The 23,224-nt window shown below is 44.4% G+C and overlaps 1 protein-coding gene across 1 annotated transcript in view; it reads left to right on the forward strand.

Moving 5' to 3' along the window:
• Positions 1-23,224, forward strand: part of PKD1L1 (polycystin 1 like 1, transient receptor potential channel interacting) — a 528,440-nt gene that overhangs the window by 320,407 nt on the left and 184,809 nt on the right. The window contains exon 40 of the mRNA XM_069732261.1: positions 17,667-17,750. Coding sequence (XP_069588362.1) covers positions 17,667-17,750 — 84 coding nt within the window. The remainder of the gene's footprint in view (positions 1-17,666; positions 17,751-23,224) is intronic.

Consider the following 23,224-nt stretch of genomic DNA (forward strand, 5'->3'; position numbering starts at 1 on the left):
TTGTCTTCCATACAGTATAATGGCCACACATAGTCCTCAATTCAATAGAATGGTCCCACTTAGTCTTTCTTACAGTACAAGAGGCCCTGAATTGCCTTCCATACAGTATAATGACCCCACATAGTCCTCCATGCAGTATAATGGAACCTGCATTGCCTTTTATACAGTACTAGATTGTGGCCCGATTCTAACGCATCGGGTATTCTAGAATATGTATGTCCCCGTATTATATGGACAATGATGATTCCAGAATTCGCGGCAGACTGTGCCCATCGCTGATTGGTCGAGGCAACCTTTATGACATCATCGTCGCCATGGCAACCATTATGACATCTACGTCGATACTGTGCCCGTCTCTGATTGGTCGAGGCGAATTCGCAGCAGACTGTGCCCGTCGCTGATTGGTCGAGGCAACCTTTATGACATCATCGTCGCCATGCTGTGCCCGTCGCTGATTGGTCGAGGCCTGGCGGCCTCGACCAATCAGAGATGCGGGATTTCCAAGACAGACAGACAGACAGACAGACGGAAAAACCCTTAGACAATTATATATATAGATAATGGCCCCACATAGTCCTCCATACAGTGTAATGGGCTCTGCATTGTCCTTCTTACAGTATAATGGCCCCACATGGTCCTTCTCACAGCATAATGGGCCCCACATAGTTTTCCATACAGTGTAATGACCCCACATAGTCTTTCATACAGTATAATGGGCACCACATTGTCTTCCATAAATATAATAACCCCACATAGTCCACACAGTATCATGGGCCCCACATAGTCCTCCATACAGTATAATGGCTCCCTCATTGTCCTCCATACAGTATAATGGGCCCCGAATTGCCTTCCATACAGTATAATGGCCCATATGGTTCACCTCGCAGTATAATGGGCCCCATATAGTCTTCCATACAGTATAATGGCCCCACATAGTCCTTCATACAGTATAATGGGCACCACATAGTCTTCCATACAATGCAATAACCCCATATAGTCCTCCATACATTATCATGGGCCCCACATAGTTCTCCATACAGTATAATGGGCCCTTCATTGCCTTCCATACTTTATAATGGGCCCTTCATTGCCTTCTATACAGTATAATGGCCCTACATAGTCCTCTTTACAGTATAATGGACCCCACATAATCCTCCATACAGTGTAATTGGCCCTTCATTGTCTTTCATGCATGATAATGGCTGCACATAGTCCTCCATACAGCATAATTGGCCCACATAGTCTTCCATTTAGTAAAATGGGCCCCGCACATTCCTCCATACAGTATAATGGCCCCACATAAAAAACGTGTCCCCCTCTGCTCCGGTGTTGACTGCAAGCTCTCTGAACCTCTGCACGCTCCACATAGGGGAACATTGTAGTGATATCATTGCGCCCTCTGCAGTGAGACATCTGACACCGAGGGAGGATGATGGCAGAAGTATGCCGATACAGATGAAAGTGTGATGCCTGGTGGGAGACCCAATACACCCACCCTGCATGCTATATTTGGCCCTTGACCCAGAGTTTGACATCTATGAGATAACCTAGCACACTTAGCTGAAGCTACATCAGGAACTTACAGCTCTCTGCTGTCCAGAATTCCAGAGTGTCTGTCAGCCATATCCTCCTTCTTCTCCTCTTGCTTCCTCAAACTCAGTGTGGACAAATCTGAACTAATTATCTTTCTTCCATTTTGAACACCTTCCCTACTTGATCAATCTTCTCTATCACAATAAATGAATTCACACTTTCCCCTGTCCCGATAATCCGCTGCGTCCGAGTAACCCTTGACTCTGCCCTGTCCTTCAAACCGCACATCCAAGCTCTTGCCACGTCCTGTCACCTCCAGCTCAAAAATATTTCCTGAATCCATCCTTTACTCAACCCTCACTCTACCAAAATGCTTGTGTATTCCCTAATCATCTCCTGCCTCAACTACTGCAACATCCTCCTTTGTGGCCTACCTTCTAACACCCTCACACCCCTCCAGTCCATCCTTAACTCTGCTGCCCGACTAATTAATCTCTCTCCTCGCTACACTCCTGCTTCCCCTCTTTGCAAATCCCTTCACTGGCTCCCAATTTCCCAGCGTATCCAGTTTAGACTACTAACACTGACCTACCTTTCTCCTCTGTATATTTCGAAGCAAATCTCTAAATATCTTCCCTCATGTAATCTCCGGTCCTCCCAAGACCTCCTTCTCTCCTCCACGTTTATTCGCTCCTCACCCAATCGCCTCCAAGACTTCTCCCGAATATCTCCCATCATCTCGAATTCTGTGCCCCAACACGTCAGGTTATCCACCACATTTGAATCCTTCAAATGGAACCTGAAAACCCATCTTTTCAAAAAAGCTTACAACCTGTAATGACCACACAGCCACCTCAACACCATCGGAGCTACTGCAACCCCCAACCTACTGTCTCATTCCCCATAATCCTGTAGAATGCAAGCCCGCAAGGGCAGGGTCCTCTTCCCTCTGTACCACTCTGCCATTGTTAGTTTTGTTTACTGTAAGTGATATTTGTATTTTGATGTAACCCCGTCTAATGTACAGCACCATGGAATTAATGGTGCTTTATAAATAAATAATAATAACAACTCCCAGCATCACCTTACCATTGTTAAGGACATACTGGAAGTTGTAGGTTCATGCAAAACATTTGTACATGAAGCTGACCTGACACTGTAATTGAACACTGTAATAAACTTGGTGATTTATTCATATGCTTGCGGTGGTTCTGATCTTGTACAAGTAGCAATCCAAACCGTGCTTCATGGCTATGTTAAAACCTAACAATCCTCAAAACTTAGAGTTTTGAGATTGAGAAGGATTTGGTGAGATTTTGCTCGGTTTCTATTTCAAAAGCTCAGTGCAGAATAGCGAACACAGTCTGAAGCAATAACAGTTCAGGAATATATACGAATAATTGTCAGCTCATGAATTCATCACCAGAACCGCCATCAGTGAATGAATACATCACCAGAGCCACCAAAAGTACATGAATAGATCTTTAGAATCACCATCAGTGCCTAAATACAGCACAAGGTTTAGTACAGTGATCAACTGCAATGTCAAGTCAACTTCCACCATATAAACTTGTTTCGCATGAACCTACAACTCCCAGTATGTTCTTAGCAGTGGCCAGGAGATGATGGAAGTTCTTTTTACCAGCCATCATCAGACTGCAGATGATACAGTGACCACAGTACTGATTAGATGCAGTCTCGCAAATCATTACATTAAGGTATCTTACAGGTGATTTTTTTTGATTGGAGTAACTCTGTTCCCTTTCTTCTTCATATGGTCCAGATGCCATGATAATATTTCCTATCCACAGCTCATCTCTGCAGACTTCACTCTTCTCCAGCCTTCAGCAGTACATCTCAACATGATGCCTTTAAAAATAAACTGATCATGCTCTGTCTCTGAATAAATAATTGCCTCTTACTGTCTGCACAGAATATGACTCCCACACTTATGGCACATTGCCTCCACACAGTTCGCTCTTATGACCTAAATGTCATAATGTATTATGGCTAATACCCCATCCTCACTTCATATTGTCCTGTCTCCACTGTTTCCCCTGACACTGTTCCCATCTTCAGAGTTCCCACCATATTGCCCCCTTTCTATACTGTTCCCGTACTTTACGCCATGCTGTCCCCTCTTCACAATGTACCCTCACACTGTATTTTCCCATGCTCCTTACTATAGCCCCATACTTTACTCAATCCATGTTTACTGCACCTCTTGTTCACGATGTCCCCCACACTGTACACCTCATGCTGCATCTAACTCAATATTGTCCTCCCTCCCTTTGCCCCTCTTTATACTGTGGTCTTTTTTTCACTATGTCCCTTCCATATTGTCCCCCCACACGCTGACCCTCACTATACTGTGCCATCTCTCATACTTTGCCCTAATGGAAATCCCCTCATTTTACATAAAGGTCCTTTGTATCTTGGGCTGCACTACGAAGCGCATACCTTGCCTCTGAATTGCTGCCTCTATGAAGCAACAGTGATGTGAGTAGCCTGACCATGTGCTTCATCATGCCATGCTGCACGTTGCTTCAACCCTTGATGTACCATCACACTACTCATGTTTTCAAACGTATTTGAGTTGCCCACCAGGGCAGTGGGGTACTCGGCTGTTGTGAATTCTGTGGCAGAGCTCCCTCCTGTGGTCACAAGTGGTACTTCGGCTGATTCTCTCTGTGAACTTCTGTTGGTGGAGGGAAGTGGTACTGCGGCTTCTGAGTTTCCTCCCTCAGGTGATCTGGTGAGGTCGTTAGGTGCTTCTCTGTTGTGAATTCTGTGGCTGAATTCACTTCTGTGGTCACAAGTGGTATTGCAGTCTCTGGGCTTCCTCCCTCAGGTGTTTTGGTGAGCTCGTTGGCTGCCTTGCTATTTAGCTCCACCTGAGTCTGTCTTCCTTGCTCCTTGTCAATGTTCCAGTGTTGGATCTGAGCTACTGCATCTTTCCTTGGGCCTGCTGCTCTGCTAGATAAGTGCTTCTAGTTTGTTTTCTGTTTTTTCTGTCCAGCTTGCTATTAACTTTTGCTGGAAGCTCTGAGAAGCAAAGGGGTGCACCGCCGTGCTGTTAGTTCGGCACGGTGGGTCTTTTTGCCCCTTTGCGTGGTTTTCGTTTTAGGGTTTTTTGTAGACTGCATAGTTCTCTTTGCTATCCTCGCTCTGTCTAGAATATCGGGCCTCACTTTGCTGAATCTATTTCATTCCTACGTTTGTCTTTTCATCTTGCTAACAGTCATTATATGTGGGGGGGCTGCCTATTCCTTTGGGGTATTTCTCTGAGGTAAGTCAGGCTTGTATTTCTATCTTCAGGCTAGTCAGCTCCTCAGGCAGTGCCGAGTTGCATAGGTAGTGATAGGCGCAATCCACTGCTGCTTATAGTTGTGTGAGGATAGATCAGGTACTGCAGTCTACAGAGATTCCACGTCTCAGAGCTCGTCCTATTGTTTTTGGTTATTGCCAGATCTCTGTATGTGCGCTGATTACTGCACGCTGTGTTGCCTGATTGCCAGCCATAACAGTACAAGGAGCCACACCAATGATTCCCAATAGAGGGAAAAAAGAAATCCTGACAGAATTTTTTTTTCTTAGCTCTGTCTTCAGTCTTTTTTTTCCCCTAGACATTAGAGTGCTTCAGGACACAGCTGTGGACATGGATATTCAGGCTCTGTGCTCCTCAATGGATAATCTCGTTGTAAATGTACAAAAGATTCAAGATACTATTGATCAGAAATCGATGCTAGAACCAAGAATTCCGATTCCTGATTTGTTTTTTTGGTGACAGAACTAAATTCCTGAGCTTCAGAAATAATTGTAAGCTATTTTTGGCCTTGAAACCTCATTCTTCTGGTAATCCTATTCAACAGGTTTTGATTATTATTTCTTTTTTGCGCGGCGACCCACAGGACTGGGCGTTTTCTCTTGCACCAGGAGATTCTGCATTGAGTAATGTTGATGCATTTTTCCAGGCGCTGGGATTGCTTTACGATGAGCCTAATTCAGTGGATCAGGCTGAGAAAAATCTGCTGGCTTTATGCCAGGGTCAGGATGATGTAGAAGTATATTGTCAGAAATTTAGGAAGTGGTCAGTACTCACTCTGTGGAATGAATCTGCACTAGCGGCTTTGTTCAGAAAGGGTCTCTCTGAAGCTCTTAAGGATGTAATGGTGGGATTTCCTATGCCTGCTGGTTTGAATGAGTCTATGTCCTTGGCCATTCAGATCGGTCGTCGCTTGCGCGAGCGTAAATCTGTGCACCATCTGGCGGTATTGTCTGAGAGTAAACCTGAGCCTATGCAGTGCGACAGGACTATGACTAAAGTAGAACGGCAAGAACACAGACGTCTGAACAGACTGTGTTTCTATTGTGGTGATTCTACTCATGCTATTTCTAATTGTCCTAAACGCACTAGGCGGTTCGATAGCTCTGCCGTTATTGGTACTGTACAGTCCAAATTCCTTTTGTCCATTACCTTAATGTGCTCTTTGTCATCGTATTCTGTCATGGCGTTTGTGGATTCAGGCGCTGCCCTGAATCTGATGGATTTGGATTATGCTAAACGTTGTGGATTTTTCTTGGAGCCTTTGCGGTGTCCTATTCCGTTGAGAGGAATTGATGCTACACCTTTGGCCAAGAATAAGCCTCAGTACTGGGCCCAGCTGACCATGTGCATTTCTCCTGCACATCAGGAAGTTATTCGCTTTCTGGTACTGCATAATTTGCATGATGTGGTCGTGTTGGGGTTGCCATGGCTACAAACCCATAATCCAGTATTGGATTGGAACTCTATGTCGGTAACCAGCTGGGGTTGTCAGGGAGTACATGGTGATGTTCCATTTTTGTCTATTTCGTCATCCATTCCTTCTGACATCCCAGAGTTCTTGTCGGACTTTCAGGATGTATTTGAAGAGTCCAAGTCTGATGCCCTACCTCCGCATAGGAATTGTGATTGTGCTATCGATTTGATTCCTGGTAGTAAATTCCCTAAGGGTCGTTTATTTAATTTGTCCGTACCTGAACACACCGCTATGCGCAGTTATGTGAAGGAGTCCCTGGAGAAGGGACATATTCGCCCATCGTCATCACCATTGGGAGCAGGGTTCTTTTTTGTAGCCAAGAAGGATGGTTCGCTAAGACCGTGTATTGATTACCGCCTTCTTAATAAGATCACTGTTAAGTTTCAGTATCCCTTGCCATTGATTTCTGACTTGTTTGCTCGGATTAAGGGGGCTAGTTGGTTTACTAAGATTGATCTTCGTGGTGCGTATAATCTGGTGAGAATCAGGCAGGGAGATGAATGGAAAACGGCATTTAATACGCCCGAGGGTCATTTTGAGTATCTGGTGATGCCGTTCGGACTTGCCAATGCTCCATCTGTTTTTCAGTCTTTTATGCATGACATTTTCCGTGAGTATCTGGATAAATTCTTGATTGTTTACTTGGATGACATTTTGATCTTCTCAGATGATTGGGAGTCTCATGTGAAGCAAGTCAGAATGGTTTTCCAGGTACTGCGTGCTAATTCCTTGTTCGTGAAGGGATCAAAGTGTCTCTTCGGTGTGCAGAAAGTTTCATTTTTGGGGTTCATCTTTTCCCCTTCTACTATCGAGATGGATCCGGTTAAGGTTCAGGCCATCCAGGATTGGACTCAGCCGACATCTCTAAAAAGTCTGCAGAAATTCCTGGGCTTTGCTAATTTTTATCGTCGCTTCATCTGTAATTTTTCTAGCATTGCCAGACCATTGACCGATTTGACCAAGAAGGGTGCTGATTTGGTTAATTGGTCTTCTGCTGCCGTGGAAGCTTTTCAGGAGTTGAAGCGTCGTTTTTGCTGTGCCCCTGTGTTGTGTCAACCTGATGTTTCTCTTCCGTTCCAGGTCGAGGTTGATGCTTCTGAGATTGGTGCAGGGGCGGTTTTGTCACAGAGAGGTTCTGGTTGCTCAGTGTTCAAACCATGTGCTTTCTTTTCCAGGAAATTTTCTGCTGCTGAGCGTAATTATGATGTGGGCAACCGAGAGTTGCTGGCCATGAAGTGGGCATTCGAGGAGTGGCGTCATTGGCTTGAGGGTGCTAAGCATCGCGTGGTGGTTTTGACTGATCATAAGAACCTTACTTATCTTGAGTCTGCCAAGCGCTTGAATCCTAGACAGGCCCGTTGGTCGTTATTTTTTGCTCGTTTTGATTTTGTGATTTCATACCTTCCGGGCTCTAAAAATGTGAAGGCGGATGCTCTGTCTAGGAGTTTTGTGCCCGACTCTCCGGGGTTATCTGAGCCGGCGAGTATCCTCAAGGAAGGAGTCATTGTGTCTGCCATCTCCCCTGATTTGCGGAGAGTGTTGCAGAAATTTCAGGCTAATAAACCTGATCGTTGTCCGGCCGAGAAACTGTTCGTCCCTGATAGGTGGACTAGTAAAGTTATCTCTGAACTTCATTGTTCGGTGCTGGCCGGTCATCCAGGAATCTTTGGTACCAGGGAGTTGGTTGCTAGATCCTTCTGGTGGCCATCTCTGTCGCGGGATGTGCGTGCTTTTGTGCAGTCCTGTGGAATTTGTGCTAGGGCTAAGCCCTACTGTTCACGTGCCAGTGGGTTGCTTTTGCCCTTGCCAGTCCCGAAGAGGCCTTGGACACATATTTCGATGGATTTCATTTCTGACCTTCCCGTTTCTCAAAAAATGTCGGTCATTTGGGTGGTCTGTGATCGCTTTTCTAAAATGGTCCATCTGGTGCCTTTGGTTAAATTGCCTTCCTCCTCTGATTTGGTGCCTTTGTTCTTCCAGCATGTGGTTCGTTTACATGGCATTCCTGAGAATATTGTTTCTGACAGAGGTTCCCAGTTTGTCTCGAGGTTCTGGCGAGCCTTTTGTGGTAGGATGGGCATTGACCTATCTTTCTCCTCGGCCTTCCATCCTCAGACTAATGGCCAGACCGAACGAACCAATCAGACCTTGGAAACATATCTGAGATGTTTTGTTTCCGCTGACCAGGATGATTGGGTGTCATTTTTGCCGTTGGCTGAGTTCTCCCTTAATAATCGGGCCAGCTCGGCTACCTTGGTCTCTCCATTTTTCTGCAATTCTGGGTTCCATCCTCGTTTCTCTTCAGGACAGGTTGAGTCTTCGGACTGTCCTGGTGTGGATTCTGTGGTGGACAGGTTGCAGCAGATCTGGACTCAGGTAGTGGACAATTTGACCTTGTCCCAGGAGAAGGCTCAGCTTTTCGCTAATCGCAGACGCCGTGTGGGACCCCGACTTCGTGTTGGGGATCTGGTTTGGTTATCTTCTCGTCATATTCCTATGAAGGTTTCCTCTCCTAAATTTAAACCTCGTTTTATTGGTCCGTATAGGATTTCTGAGATTCTCAATCCGGTGTCTTTTCGTCTGATCCTCCCAGACTCCTTTTCCATACATAATGTATTCCATAGGTCGTTGTTGAGGAGATACGTGGCACCTATGGTTCCATCTGTGGAGCCTCCTGCCCCTGTTTTGGTGGAGGGGGAATTGGAGTATATTGTGGAGAAGATTTTGGATTCTCGTGTCTCTAGACGGAAACTCCAGTATCTGGTCAAATGGAAGGGTTATGCTCAGGAAGATAATTCCTGGGTTTTTGCCTCTGATGTCCATGCCCCAGATCTTGTTCGTGCCTTTCATGTGGCTCATCCTGGTCGGCCTGGGGGTTCTGGTGAGGGTTCGGTGACCCCTCCTCAAGGGGGGGGTACTGTTGTGAATTCTGTGGCTGAATTCACTTCTGTGGTCACAAGTGGTATTGCAGTCTCTGGGCTTCCTCCCTCAGGTGTTTTGGTGAGCTCGTTGGCTGCCTTGCTATTTAGCTCCACCTGAGTCTGTCTTCCTTGCTCCTTGTCAATGTTCCAGTGTTGGATCTGAGCTACTGCATCTTTCCTTGGGCCTGCTGCTCTGCTAGATAAGTGCTTCTAGTTTGTTTTCTGTTTTTTCTGTCCAGCTTGCTATTAACTTTTGCTGGAAGCTCTGAGAAGCAAAGGGGTGCACCGCCGTGCTGTTAGTTCGGCACGGTGGGTCTTTTTGCCCCTTTGCGTGGTTTTCGTTTTAGGGTTTTTTGTAGACTGCATAGTTCTCTTTGCTATCCTCGCTCTGTCTAGAATATCGGGCCTCACTTTGCTGAATCTATTTCATTCCTACGTTTGTCTTTTCATCTTGCTAACAGTCATTATATGTGGGGGGGCTGCCTATTCCTTTGGGGTATTTCTCTGAGGTAAGTCAGGCTTGTATTTCTATCTTCAGGCTAGTCAGCTCCTCAGGCAGTGCCGAGTTGCATAGGTAGTGATAGGCGCAATCCACTGCTGCTTATAGTTGTGTGAGGATAGATCAGGTACTGCAGTCTACAGAGATTCCACGTCTCAGAGCTCGTCCTATTGTTTTTGGTTATTGCCAGATCTCTGTATGTGCGCTGATTACTGCACGCTGTGTTGCCTGATTGCCAGCCATAACACTTCTCTACTTAACTCCACCTAATGCTTTGATCCTGGCTTCCTGTCAATGTTCCAGTGTTGGACTTGCTTTTCCCTGGATCATTCCTTTGGCCTGCTGCTCTGCATAGCTAAGTTCTTCTTTGCTATTTGTTTTCTATTTTTTCTGTCCAGCTTGTCTAATTTGTTGCTGGAAGCTCTGGGACACAAAGGGTGTACCTCCGTGCCGTTAGTTCGGTACGGAGGGTCTTTTTGCCCCCTTTGCGTGGTGTTCTTTAGGGTTTTGTGTAGACCGCAAAGTTACCTTTTCTATCCTCGATCTGTTAAGAAAGTCGGGCCTCACTTTGCTGAATCTATTTCATCTCTACGTTTGTCTTTTCATCTTAACTCACAGTCATTATATGTGGGGAGCTGCCTTTTCCTTTGGGGTATTTCTCTGAGGCAATGTAGGCTTATTTTCTATCTTCAGGCTAGTTAGTTTCTCAGGCTGTGCCGAGTTGCATAGGCAGAGTTAGGCGCAATCCACGGCTGCCTCTAGTGTTGTTTGGAGAGGATTAGGGATTGCGGTCTGCAGAGTTCCCACGTCTCAGAGCTCGTTCTATGATTTTGGGTTATTGTCAGATCACTGTATGTGCTCTGACCGCTATGTCCATTGTAGTACTGAATTGCCTTTCATAACAGTACAGGAAGCCAAAAGTACTAATGATTCTCAATAGAGGGAAAAAAGAAGTTCTGAGACCATTTTTTTTTCTTTGCACTGTGTTTTGCCTTTTTTTTCCCCTAGACATTTGGGTGGTTCAGTACACAGGTGTAGCGATGGACATTAGAAGTCTGTCTTCATTTGTGGATCAGCTCTCGGCAAGAGTAAAAAAGATTCAAGACACTATTGATCAGAAAGCTATGTTGGAACCAAGAATTCCTATTCCTGATTTGTTTTTTGGAGATAGAACTAAGTTTCTGAGTTTCAAAAATAATTGTAAATTATTTCTGGCCTTGAAACCTCGCTCCTCTGGTGATCCAGTTCAACAGGTTTTGATTGTTATTTCTTTTTTGCGCGGCGACCCTCAGGACTGGGCATTTTCTCTTGTGCCAGGCGATCCTGCATTGAGTAATATCGATGCGTTTTTCCTGGCGCTCGGATTGCTGTACGATGAACCTAATTCAGTGGATCAGGCAGAGAAAAATTTGCTGGCTCTTTGTCAGGGTCAGGATGAGATAGAGGTATATTGTCAGAAATTTAGAAAGTGGTCCGTGCTCACTCAATGGAATGAATCTGCGCTGGCAGCTATGTTCAGAAAGGGTCTCTCTGAAGCCCTTAAGGATGTCATGGTGGGATTTCCTATGCCTGCTGGTTTGAATGAGTCTATGTCTTTGGCCATTCAGATCGGTCGACGCTTGCGTGAGCGTAAATCTGTGCACCATTTGGCGGTATTACCTGAGCTTAAACCTGAGCCTATGCAGTGCGATAGGACTTTGACCAGAGTTAAACGGCAAGAACACAGACGTCTGAATGGGCTGTGTTTCTACTGTGGTGATTCCACTCATGCTATCTCTGATTGTCCTAAGCGCACTAAGCGGTTCGCTAGGTCTGCCACCATTGGTACGGTACAGTCAAAATTTCTTCTGTCCATTACCTTGATCTGCTCTTTGTCATCGTATTCTGTCATGGCATTTGTGGATTCAGGCGCTGCCCTGAATTTGATGGACTTGGAGTATGCTAAGCGTTGTGGGTTTCTCTTAGAGCCCTTGCAGTGTCCTATTCCATTGAGAGGAATTGATGCCACGCCTTTGGCCAAGAATAAGCCTCAATACTGGACCCAGCTGACCATGTGCATGGCTCCTGCACATCAGGAGGTTATTCGCTTTCTGGTGTTGCATAATCTGCATGATGTGGTCGTGTTGGGGTTGCCATGGCTACAAGCCCATAATCCAGTATTAGATTGGAAATCCATGTCGGTGTCCAGCTGGGGTTGTCATGGGGTACATGGTGATGTTCCATTTCTGTCAATTTCGTCATCCACCCCTTCTGAGGTTCCAGAGTTCTTGTCTGATTACCGGGATGTATTTGATGAGCCCAAGTCCGATGCCCTACCTCCGCATAGGGATTGTGATTGTGCTATCAATTTGATTCCTGGTAGTAAATTCCCAAAAGGTCGACTGTTTAATTTATCCGTGCCTGAGCACGCCGCTATGCGCAGTTATGTGAAGGAATCCCTGGAGAAGGGGCATATTCGCCCGTCATCGTCACCATTAGGAGCAGGGTTTTTTTTTGTAGCCAAGAAGGATGGTTCGCTGAGACCTTGTATAGATTACCGCCTTCTAAATAAGATCACGGTTAAATTTCAGTACCCCTTGCCATTGTTATCTGATTTGTTTGCTCGGATTAAGGGGGCTAGTTGGTTCACCAAGATAGATCTTCGTGGTGCGTATAATCTGGTGCGAATCAGGCGAGGAGATGAATGGAAAACTGCATTTAATACGCCCGAGGGTCATTTTGAGTATCTAGTGATGCCATTCGGACTTGCCAATGCTCCATCAGTGTTTCAGTCCTTTATGCATGACATCTTCCGAGAGTACCTGGATAAATTCCTGATTGTGTACTTGGATGACATTTTGATCTTCTCGGATGATTGGGAGTCTCATGTGAAGCAGGTCAGAACAGTTTTTCAGGTCCTGCGTGCTAATTCTTTGTTTGTGAAGGGATCAAAGTGTCTCTTTGGTGTGCAGAAGGTTTCATTTTTGGGGTTCATCTTTTCCCCTTCTACTATCGAGATGGATCCTGTTAAGGTCCAAGCCATCCATGATTGGACTCAGCCGACATCTCTGAAAAGTCTGCAAAAGTTCCTGGGCTTTGCTAATTTTTATCGTCGCTTCATCTGCAATTTTTCTAGTATTGCCAAACCATTGACCGATTTGACCAAGAAGGGTGCTGATTTGGTCAATTGGTCTTCTGCTGCTGTGGAAGCTTTTCAAGACTTGAAGCGTCGTTTTTCTTCTGCCCCTGTGTTGTGTCAACCAGATGTTTCTCTTCCGTTCCAGGTCGAGGTTGATGCTTCTGAGATTGGAGCAGGGGCTGTTTTGTCGCAGAGAGGTTCTGATTGCTCAGTGATGAAACCATGCACTTTTTTTTCCAGGAAGTTTTCGCCTGCTGAGCGAAATTATGATGTGGGCAACCGAGAGTTGCTGGCCATGAAGTGGGCATTCGAGGAGTGGCGTCATTGGCTTGAAGGAGCTAAGCATCGCGTGGTGGTATTGACTGATCATAAGAACTTGACTTATCTTGAGTCTGCTAAGCGGTTGAATCCTAGACAGGCTCGTTGGTCGCTGTTTTTTGCCCGTTTTGACTTTGTGATTTCGTACCTTCCGGGCTCTAAAAATGTGAAGGCGGATGCTCTGTCTAGGAGTTTTGTGCCCGACTCTCCGGGTTTGTCTGAGCCGGCGGGTATCCTCAAGGAAGGAGTAATTGTGTCTGCCATCTCCCCTGATTTGCGGCGGGTGCTGCAAAAATTTCAGGCTAATAAACCTGATCGTTGTCCAGCGGAGAGACTGTTTGTCCCTGATAGGTGGACCAATAAAGTTATCTCTGAGGTTCATTGTTCGGTGTTGGCTGGTCATCCTGGAATCTTTGGTACCAGAGAGTTGGTGGCTAGATCCTTTTGGTGGCCGTCTCTGTCGCGGGATGTGCATGTTTTTGTGCAGTCCTGTGGGATTTGTGCTGGGGCTAAGCCCTGCTGTTCTCGTGCCAGTGGGTTGCTTTTGCCCTTGCCGGTCCCGAAGAGGCCTTGGACACATATCTCTATGGATTTTATTTCTGATCTTCCCGTTTCTCAAAAGATGTCAGTCATTTGGGTGGTCTGTGATCGCTTTTCTAAGATGGTCCATCTGGTACCCTTGTCTAAATTGCCTTCCTCCTCTGATTTGCTGCCATTGTTCTTCCAGCATGTGGTTTGTTTACATGGCATTCCAGAGAATATCGTTTCTGACAGAGGTTCCCAGTTTGTTTCAAGGTTTTGGCGAGCCTTTTGTGGTAGGATGGGCATTGACTTGTCTTTTTCCTCGGCTTTCCATCCTCAGACTAATGGCCAGACCGAACGAACAAATCAGACCTTGGAAACATATCTGAGATGCTTTGTTTCTGCCGATCAGGATGACTGGGTGTCCTTTTTGCCTTTGGCTGAGTTCGCCCTTAATAATCGGGCCAGCTCGGCTACCTTGGTTTCGCCATTTTTCTGCAATTCTGGGTTCCATCCTCGTTTCTCTTCAGGACAGGTTGAGTCTTCGGACTGTCCTGGTGTGGATACTGTGGCGGACAGGTTGCAGCAGATTTGGACTCATGTAGTGGACAATTTGACCTTGTCCCAGGAGAAGGCTCAATGTTTCGCTAATCGCAGATGCCGTGTGGGTCCCCGACTTCGTGTTGGGGATCTGGTTTGGTTATCTTCTCGTCATATTCCTATGAAGGTTTCCTCTCCTAAGTTTAAACCTCGTTTCATTGGTCCGTATAGGATTTCTGAGGTTCTTAATCCTGTGTCTTTTCGTCTGACCCTTCCAGATTCTTTTTCCATACATAACGTATTCCATAGGTCATTGTTGCGGAGATACGTGGCACCTATGGTTCCATCTGTTGAATCTCCTGCCCCGGTTTTGGTGGAGGGGGAATTGGAGTATATTGTGGAGAAGATTTTGGATTCTCGTGTTTCTAGACAGAAACTCCAGTATCTGGTTAAATGGAAGGGTTATGCTCAGGAAGATAATTCCTGGGTTTTTGCCTCTGATGTCCATGCTCCCGATCTTGTTCATGCCTTTCATGTGGCTCATCCTGGTCGGCCTGGGGGCTCTGGTGAGGGTTCGGTGACCCCTCCTCAAGGGGGGGGTACTGTTGTGAATTCTGTGGCAGAGCTCCCTCCTGTGGTCACAAGTGGTACTTCGGCTGATTCTCTCTGTGAGCTTCTGTTGGTGGAGGGAAGTGGTACTGCGGCTTCTGAGTTTCCTCCCTCAGGTGATCTGGTGAGGTCGTTAGGTGCTTCTCTACTTAACTCCACCTAATGCTTTGATCCTGGCTTCCTGTCAATGTTCCAGTGTTGGACTTGCTTTTCCCTGGATCATTCCTTTGGCCTGCTGCTCTGCATAGCTAAGTTCTTCTTTGCTATTTGTTTTCTATTTTTTCTGTCCAGCTTGTCTAATTTGTTGCTGGAAGCTCTGGGACGCAAAGGGTGTACCTCCGTGCCGTTAGTTCGGTACGGAGGGTCTTTTTGCCCCCTTTGCGTGGTGTTCTTTAGGGTTTTGTGTAGACCGCAAAGTTACCTTTTCTATCCTCGATCTGTTAAGAAAGTCGGGCCTCACTTTGCTGAATCTATTTCATCTCTACGTTTGTCTTTTCATCTTAACTCACAGTCATTATATGTGGGGGGCTGCCTTTTCCTTTGGGGTATTTCTCTGAGGCAAGGTAGGCTTATTTTCTATCTTCAGGCTAGTTAGTTTCTCAGGCTGTGCCGAGTTGCATAGGCAGAGTTAGGCGCAATCCACGGCTGCCTCTAGTGTTGTTTGGAGAGGATTAGGGATTGCGGTCTGCAGAGTTCCCACGTCTCAGAGCTTGTTCTATGATTTTGGGTTATTGTCAGATCACTGTATGTGCTCTGACCGCTATGTCCATTGTAGTACTGAATTGCCTTTCATAACACTTGGCACCAGGTCCGGTCGCAATTAAAGGGGATGTCATGGTGGCTGCGACCCAGTCCGTGGCTCTGGGACTCACTGTAATAGGGGAACGGTCTTTAAAGGGAATTGTGATAAAGTCTGTCGTGACGCCACCTGTAGTGTTCGGTCAATAGGGGGACCGACGCTGCTTTAAAGGGGTCCTCTGGGGAATGTTGTTGCAGCAATGATGGTAACGCTTCCCACAATCGAGGGTCCCCAGGGCTCCCAAGGAGTATGGCGATGATGGTGGTGTATACCGCCGAATAAGTGGAGGACACAGTATGATAAGCCTTTACCTGGTTTACTGTAGATGTAACAGGCCTCAGTCCATGGTACCAGGTGCAGGTGCAGGTGCAGGTGTAGATAGGGTCCAGCCGGCTTGGAGTCAATAGGGAACTCCTCCCCAGTTGAGGTCCGTAAGCCTTTCCTACCAGCGCTGTTGTATGTGAGGTCCCTGCTGCTTCAAGCTTACTAGCAAAGTCCTCTTTTCACCTGTCCTGGAACAGGTACCTGCATGATGGGAAGCTTGAGCCGTTTTACAGGGACTCTATCATGCCCCTGGCTCCTCAGGTGCTGCTGCATCTCAGGTGTGGTGCGGGCTGATCACTTACATTTCTTAGCCCTCCGGTTCTGCCAAGTGTCCTACAGTTCCACTAAGGCCTCGGGCTCCCGGTACTCGGCTTCCGCGCTATGGCTCTGAGGGTGTCCTCCCCGCTGTTCCCCTCTGAGCCCTTTATTTCTCCTCTGCTCCTTTCCTCTGTAGCTCCACCACATTCAACCCTTCAGGCTATCGCTCTTTCCAGAGTCTGCAGCTCCCACGTGGCTGCCTGCCAGGCCTCTCCGTCTGCTCCAGACGTCCTTCTGTATCAGTGTTTCTCTCCAACTGACCTAACTCCTCCAGACCAGGACACTTAAAGCTCAGGGAAGCTCTCCTCAATCTGGGTCCTGAGCTCCCCCTCCTGGCCTAGATTTGGAATGTGTTGCATGTGAGTGCCTTACCTGGTAAAAAGGAAATTCCCATTGCCTCCAAGCATGATATCGCCCTCCCCGAAAGTAAGGCAACAGCACTGTAACAACCGGTCCCCTGGGGTGTTACATATTTATGGTTGGAGATATACTTCTCCAAGCCTTTTGTTGGTTTAACAACCTGTTCTAAGAACTAGACAAATCCCACTCCTGTAGGGTGGGGGGTGGTGTCGGCAAAATGTCACCCCCTTAAACACTGTTCGGACCGCTACCTAAGGCAAGAGTTTCTTCTTTGTCTCATTTGTGGCAATCGCGGCCCTTGCCTTAGTGGTATGAATGGATTCTGCACATGTTAAACTTATTTTAAGGGGTGTGGTATATCTAATATTCTGTTTGTATCACATGTTTAGCTAAACCTGTTTGAAGATGCCTGCGTCTATAAAGTGCTGAGTGGCATTTTGACAATAGAAAATACCTAGTCATTGGAAATTAATATCAAAATATTATTTAGTAATCTAAGTTTTAATTGTTTATTTGTACACATCAAAAGAAAATTGTCCTGGCTAACATTGTCAAGAAAACCCAACCAGCAAAAGGGTTAAGGTTATATTCACACATATAAACCTGTTTTGTGTCTGCGAATTGTACATTGTGTGCTGTACCTTTCACTTAAACGGTTGACTTTGACTTAAAAAGTCAGAGCAGCCAAGGATTTGTCTTGATTTTTAATACATGTCCAAAAAGAAAACTTACATTTGAGTGGCCCTGTAGAATATCATATTTGTGTGGTGTTCACTTAAAAAAGAAAAAATGGACAATGCACAATGACTTTGTGAATGCAATCACACAAACTAGAGATTTTTATCATTAAAAGAAGCCTTACCATTTATGCAGATGTGTGTGTATGTGTGTGTGTATGTTATTACAGAATTACTGCATCTGTTTTGATTAAATAAAATAATTGGTAGTTTAGGTACTTTTTATTAATAAATGTATAGTAATTATTTGTCTTATAAATCTGCAGGCTGCATCAGTGCAAGGAAAATTCTATTTAATTGGAGCTCCAATAATGAGAAAATTAGAACCTGCAAATTATTCTGCATGCATGGTAAGAATGTATTTGGGGTTGTATAATTGGGGTTTAGTTTGTAATAAGGATGTGACCTTAATATTGGCTTAATATTTATGTAACTGTCTATTGATCCTTTAGGAGGTATCCTCTATGCAAAGATGAATGACATTTGTGTTTTTTGTTTTTTTTAACTCCATTAGAAAAGAGATGGGCAATGCATTTTCCCAAGGGGCCATATGAGAGACCGTGACTGTGGTGCAGGGCTGAACCAATAGGTTGAAATAATTATGCTCAATATTAATTTTAATACTAACATATTAATGTTAATTATTTTATATTAATATTAATTGTATCACTTAATGTTGAGCAGAATTAAATATGCTGATATCCCCCTATATACCGTATGACCCCGCATACAGCCCCTATATATCGTATGAGCCCCACATAGTCTCTCATATACAGTATGATCCCAACACAGCCTTCTATATACAGAATGAGTCCCATATAGCCTCCTATATACATATAAACATTCCTTTCCACATGAAAAAACCACCACAGTCACCTCGCTCCTGTACCCCTTGATGCCCTGCCTTTACCCCTTTCTCTGTAGTGCACAGCTGACATGATGAAATGACGTCATTGCATTAGCGGTGTCACCTCCTGATTAGTGGAAGATGGGGCCGGTGGTTCTTACACCACCAATGTATTCACTGATGTCTGCATCCCAACGATGGCAGTGATAGTGGGTGGCGTCAAATGGTCACTAGATTTGAGGGCCCTTCGGTTGTCTTAGGGGGCCGGACTGGAACAGTTGTGCGATCCACAGTTTGCCCACCCCTGCGTTAGAATATTGACAACATTTCTATTAATGTTTCTTGTCTATAACAATTTATTCATTTTGCTACCACATTTTTTGCAGTGTAGTTAATGGTAAGTATCTTCCCATTTAACCCCTTAACGGCCGCTGATACGCATTAAAACGACCGCCATTAAGTGGCCTTATTCCCTCATTGCTGTTTTAAAATGGCAGTCAGAATAAGTCAGCAGCTGAGACCCTGGAGAACACGATCAAGTCTGGTTTTTGTTGTCGCTGATCACGTGATCACCATTATTCAATGAATAATAGTGATCACATTTAAAAGAAATGTGCCAGCTGTTAAAAACATTTCTCTCTTCTGACATGATATACATGTCAGAGGAAAGAGAAATGAGGTCCCCAAGCCCACAACGGTCTCTCCAGCTTCGTCATCCGGCCCCCCACCTACTCTTCATGAAAAAAAAAAGAAAGATGCATGCGTAGTGCGCCCGCCGATATCTGCCAGCCTGTACCTGGCAACAGCAGGGATTTTTTCTGTTGGTATATTTTGATAACTGTGATAAACCCTATAAAGTGATCAAATGCTAATAATAAGAGTATCACCCCTCACCTGTGTCATCCTCTTAGTCAGGTTACATTTTTATTATTTTATAATTTTTATTTATTTCGTTTGTTGGGGTTAGGGTTGAGGTTGGGGATAGGCTTCAGATGGGCTATGGTTAGGGTTAGCATTGGGGTTAAGGTTTTTTCAAAACTTAAAAAAAGTATGAGAATATGACGACTAGTGTTGAGCGCCAGTGCTTGCTACTCGAGTTTACATTGGGGATGCTTGATCTTGCTCAATATTTGATGAATATCGGAACCCCCCCATGTAAACTTTAGTAGAGCACTTGCGCTCAACAATACTGACAACATATTCAATATGACGACCTAATGTTATAAAATTCTGTATAGTACCTTTGGGTTAAAAATCCTCACTATACCCCTGAATAAAATACTTGATGGGTGTAGTTTCCAGAATGGGGTCACCAGTGGGGGGGTTTGTTTTTGCATGTCAGAAATGTTTATTTCTAAATTTTGTGCAGTTATATTGGTTTACCTGGTAAGAATAAACAAGTGAGATGGGAATATATTTGGTTTTTATTAAGTTGCCTAATAATTTTGCACAGTAATAGTTACCTGCACAAACAGATATCCTCCTAAGATAGACAAATCTAAAAAAAAACCACTCTAACTTCCAAAAATATTAAGCTTTGATATTTGAGTCTTTTGGGTTGATTAAGAACATAGTTGTTGATCAATAATAAAGATAATCATCTAAAATACAACTTACAACTTTACAGTGTAAACATGGTACCTCTGAAAATGTCATCTTGTCCTGCAAAAAACAAGCCATCACCCAGCTTCATCCTCAGAATAAAGCAATGCAAAAATAATTACTTTTTCTATAAAATTATTTTTATTCTGGAAAAGTGCCAAAACATAAAAAGCTATATAAATGTGGTATCGCTATAATAATACTGACCTGAAGAATAAAGCTAGGTTATCAATTTTACCACATGCGGAAATACATAAAAATAACCCCCCAAAAAACAGTTCCTGGATTGCTGGTTTTAGTTCATTCTGCCTCCCAAAAATCAGAATAGAAAGTGATAAAAAAAAGTAATGTGCCCGAAAATGGTACCAATAAAAATGACAACTCATCCCACAAAAAACAAGCCCCTACATGACTCTGTCACCTGAAATATGGAAAAATTATAAATTATAAATGATAAATTATAAATGTCTAAATATGTATTTTAGTGTGTGACAGCAGCCAAACATAAAAAACAGATCTAAATCTGGTATCGCTGTAATCGCACCGACCCAAAGAATAAAGTCGCCTAATCACTTATACCGCAGGAGGAACTGCGTGAAAAATAAACAAAACCAATTCTTCACCTGCTGTTGATTTGTTCATTCTGCCTCCCATAGAATGCAGTAAGGCTTGGCGCACAATTATCCTGTGCTCTGCACTGAGCGCTTACACCAGGGTTTCTATGTAAATCTCTGAAATACTTGATTCAGATGGGACTCCCGATAGAATATTCCTTATAATGAGGCAGTTGTATGCACTGTGGACACTGTCTGGCCTGTGATCCGGCAGTGTCCATCTTTTTAGGCAAGCATTTAGGCGCAGTCAACCACAGTTTTTGTGCACTTTTGAAAAGGGCACCGCTGAACAGAGGCCAGACAGAGCCGCCTCATTATAGTGAATGGATCCCTCGGAACTTTCATCTGAATCATGTCACTCAGAGATTTAGATGGAAATCCCCATGTAAGTGCTCAGCGTTAAGCGCTGGATAAATGTGATCCCAAATGTTATGCAAAATGTTCCTAACAAAAATTTCAACTGAATCCACAAAAAAGGCAAGTCCCCACTCAGATCTGTCATCTGTCAACGGAAATATAGGGGACTTCCACGAAACTCATAGTTCAAAGGCTCTGGAAAAGCGAAATGGCTCCTCACCTTCCTAAAGAAATTCAGCAAATTCTGCGCTCCCAAATCCAAATGCCCCCCCCCTCCCTTTTGAGCCCCAGCATGCCTAAAGCACACATAGCATCCACATGTTTGGCATCTCTGTAGCGATGAGAACCCGCCTAATTTACTGGTGCGCATCTCCAGAAGCTTGAGCTGGGTGTAGCGTACTGGCCATTATAATGTATTGGTCACTACAATGGTAGTTTGCCATTTTCAGCAACATCCACTGCTACTTGTTTCTGGAAGTAGTCAAAATCATCACTGTACCTGTAGATAAATTCCCAGAGGGGTATAAATTCCAAAATGGGGTCACTTGAGGGAGGGATTTTGCTCTTCTAGCACTTAGGGGCACTTTATATGGAGTCTACAAACTATTCTAGGAAAATCTGCACTCCAGGAGGCAAGTAGCGCTCCAACCCTCCCGAGTCTCGACATGTGGCTGAGCAGTACTGTACAGCCACATATGGGGTATTGCCATTCTCAGTAGAAATTGTGGAGCAAACTGTGGTGCCATTTTTACCTACGTCTTGTGTGAAAATGAAAAATCTGTGGCTAAAACTATATTTTGGTGGTAAAAATGTAATTATTTTTTCTTCACTGCACAATGGTATAAAATTTAGTGACATACCCGTGCAGTCAATATGATCACTGCACCCCTAGATGAATTTGTTCAAAGGTGTAGTTTGTAAAATTGTATTACTTATGGTGTGTTCTACTGTGCGAGCACCTCAGGGGCTCTCCCACTGGGTCATGACACCTGCAAACTATAACAGTAAAATCTGCACTATAATATGGCGCTCCTTCTTTCTGAGTTTTGGACTGTGCCTGAAAAGTATTTCTCAATTACATGTATGGTATTGGCACACTCAGGAAAAAATGGACCTCAGTTTGTTGTAAAAATTTCTCCTATTAGCCATTAGAAGTATTAATAACTTGGTGCTAAAACAACATTTTTGTGATAAAAATGTCATTTTTTCTTTCTTCACCAATCAATGGTATAAATTTCTGTGAGGCATGTGGTGTCAATATGATCACCCCTAGATGAATAAACTGGAAGTTGTAGTTTGCAAAATTACTTCACATAAGGGGAATTTCTATTGTTCTGGCACCTCAGGGGCTCTGCCAATTTGATATGGCACCCTCAAACCAGAAAAATCTGAGCTCCAATATGGCGCTTTTTCCCTCATGAACTTTGCACTGTCTCAAAAGTAGTTTTCTCTACATTTGGGGTATCTGCGTACTCAGGAGAAATTGCACAACAAATTGTATAGTGCAATTTCTCCTGTTATCCCTGTGGAAATAAAAAATGGGGCTAAAATAAGATTTTTGTGGGGAAATTTGTTTTTTTTCATTGCTCAGCGTTCTAATCTTCTGTGAAACACTTGGGGGTTCAAGGTGCTCACCACACATGTAAATACATTCCCTGAGGGTTCTAGTTTCCAAAATGGGATCACTTGTGGGGAATTTCCACTGTTTAGGCACATCAGTGGCTCTCCAAATGGGAAATGGCGTCTGCTAATTATTCCAGCAAATTTAGCTTTCAAAAAGTCAAATGACGCTTCTTCCCTTATGAGTCTTGCTGTGCGCCAAAACAGTAATTTTCTCCCCCATATGGGGTATCGGCGTACTCAGGAGAAATTGTGCAACAAATTGTATGGCTCAATTTCTTGTGTTACCTTTTTGAAAATGCTATATTTGGGGCTAAAATTTATTTTTGTGGGAAAAATGTGATTTTTTTTTTTTATTTTCACAGCTTAACGTTATAAACTTCTGTGAAGCGTGTGGGGGTTCAAAGTGCTCAAAGCACATCTGAATACATTCCTTTAGTGGTCTAGTTTCCAAAATGTAGTCACTTGTGGGGAGTATCCTCTGTTTAGGCACTTTAGGGGCTCTCCAACAGGACATGGCGTCCGCTAATGATTCCAGAAAATTTGCATTCAAAAAGTCAAATGACGCTCCTTTCCTTCCGAGTCCTGCCATGTGCCCAAGCAGTAGTTTTCTCCCTCACCTGGGAAGCACCTGGGGGTTCAATGTGCTCATCATACATCTAGATAAGTTCCCTGATGGGTCTAGTTTCCAAAATAATGTCATTTGTGGGAGATGATTTTCACCGTTTAGACACATCAGGAGCTCTCCAAACACAAAATGGTGTTTGTTAATTGTTCCAGCACA

This window comes from Ranitomeya imitator, chromosome 6 (assembly GCF_032444005.1).
Source record: "Ranitomeya imitator isolate aRanImi1 chromosome 6, aRanImi1.pri, whole genome shotgun sequence".
Classification (NCBI taxonomy): Eukaryota; Metazoa; Chordata; class Amphibia; order Anura; family Dendrobatidae; genus Ranitomeya; species Ranitomeya imitator.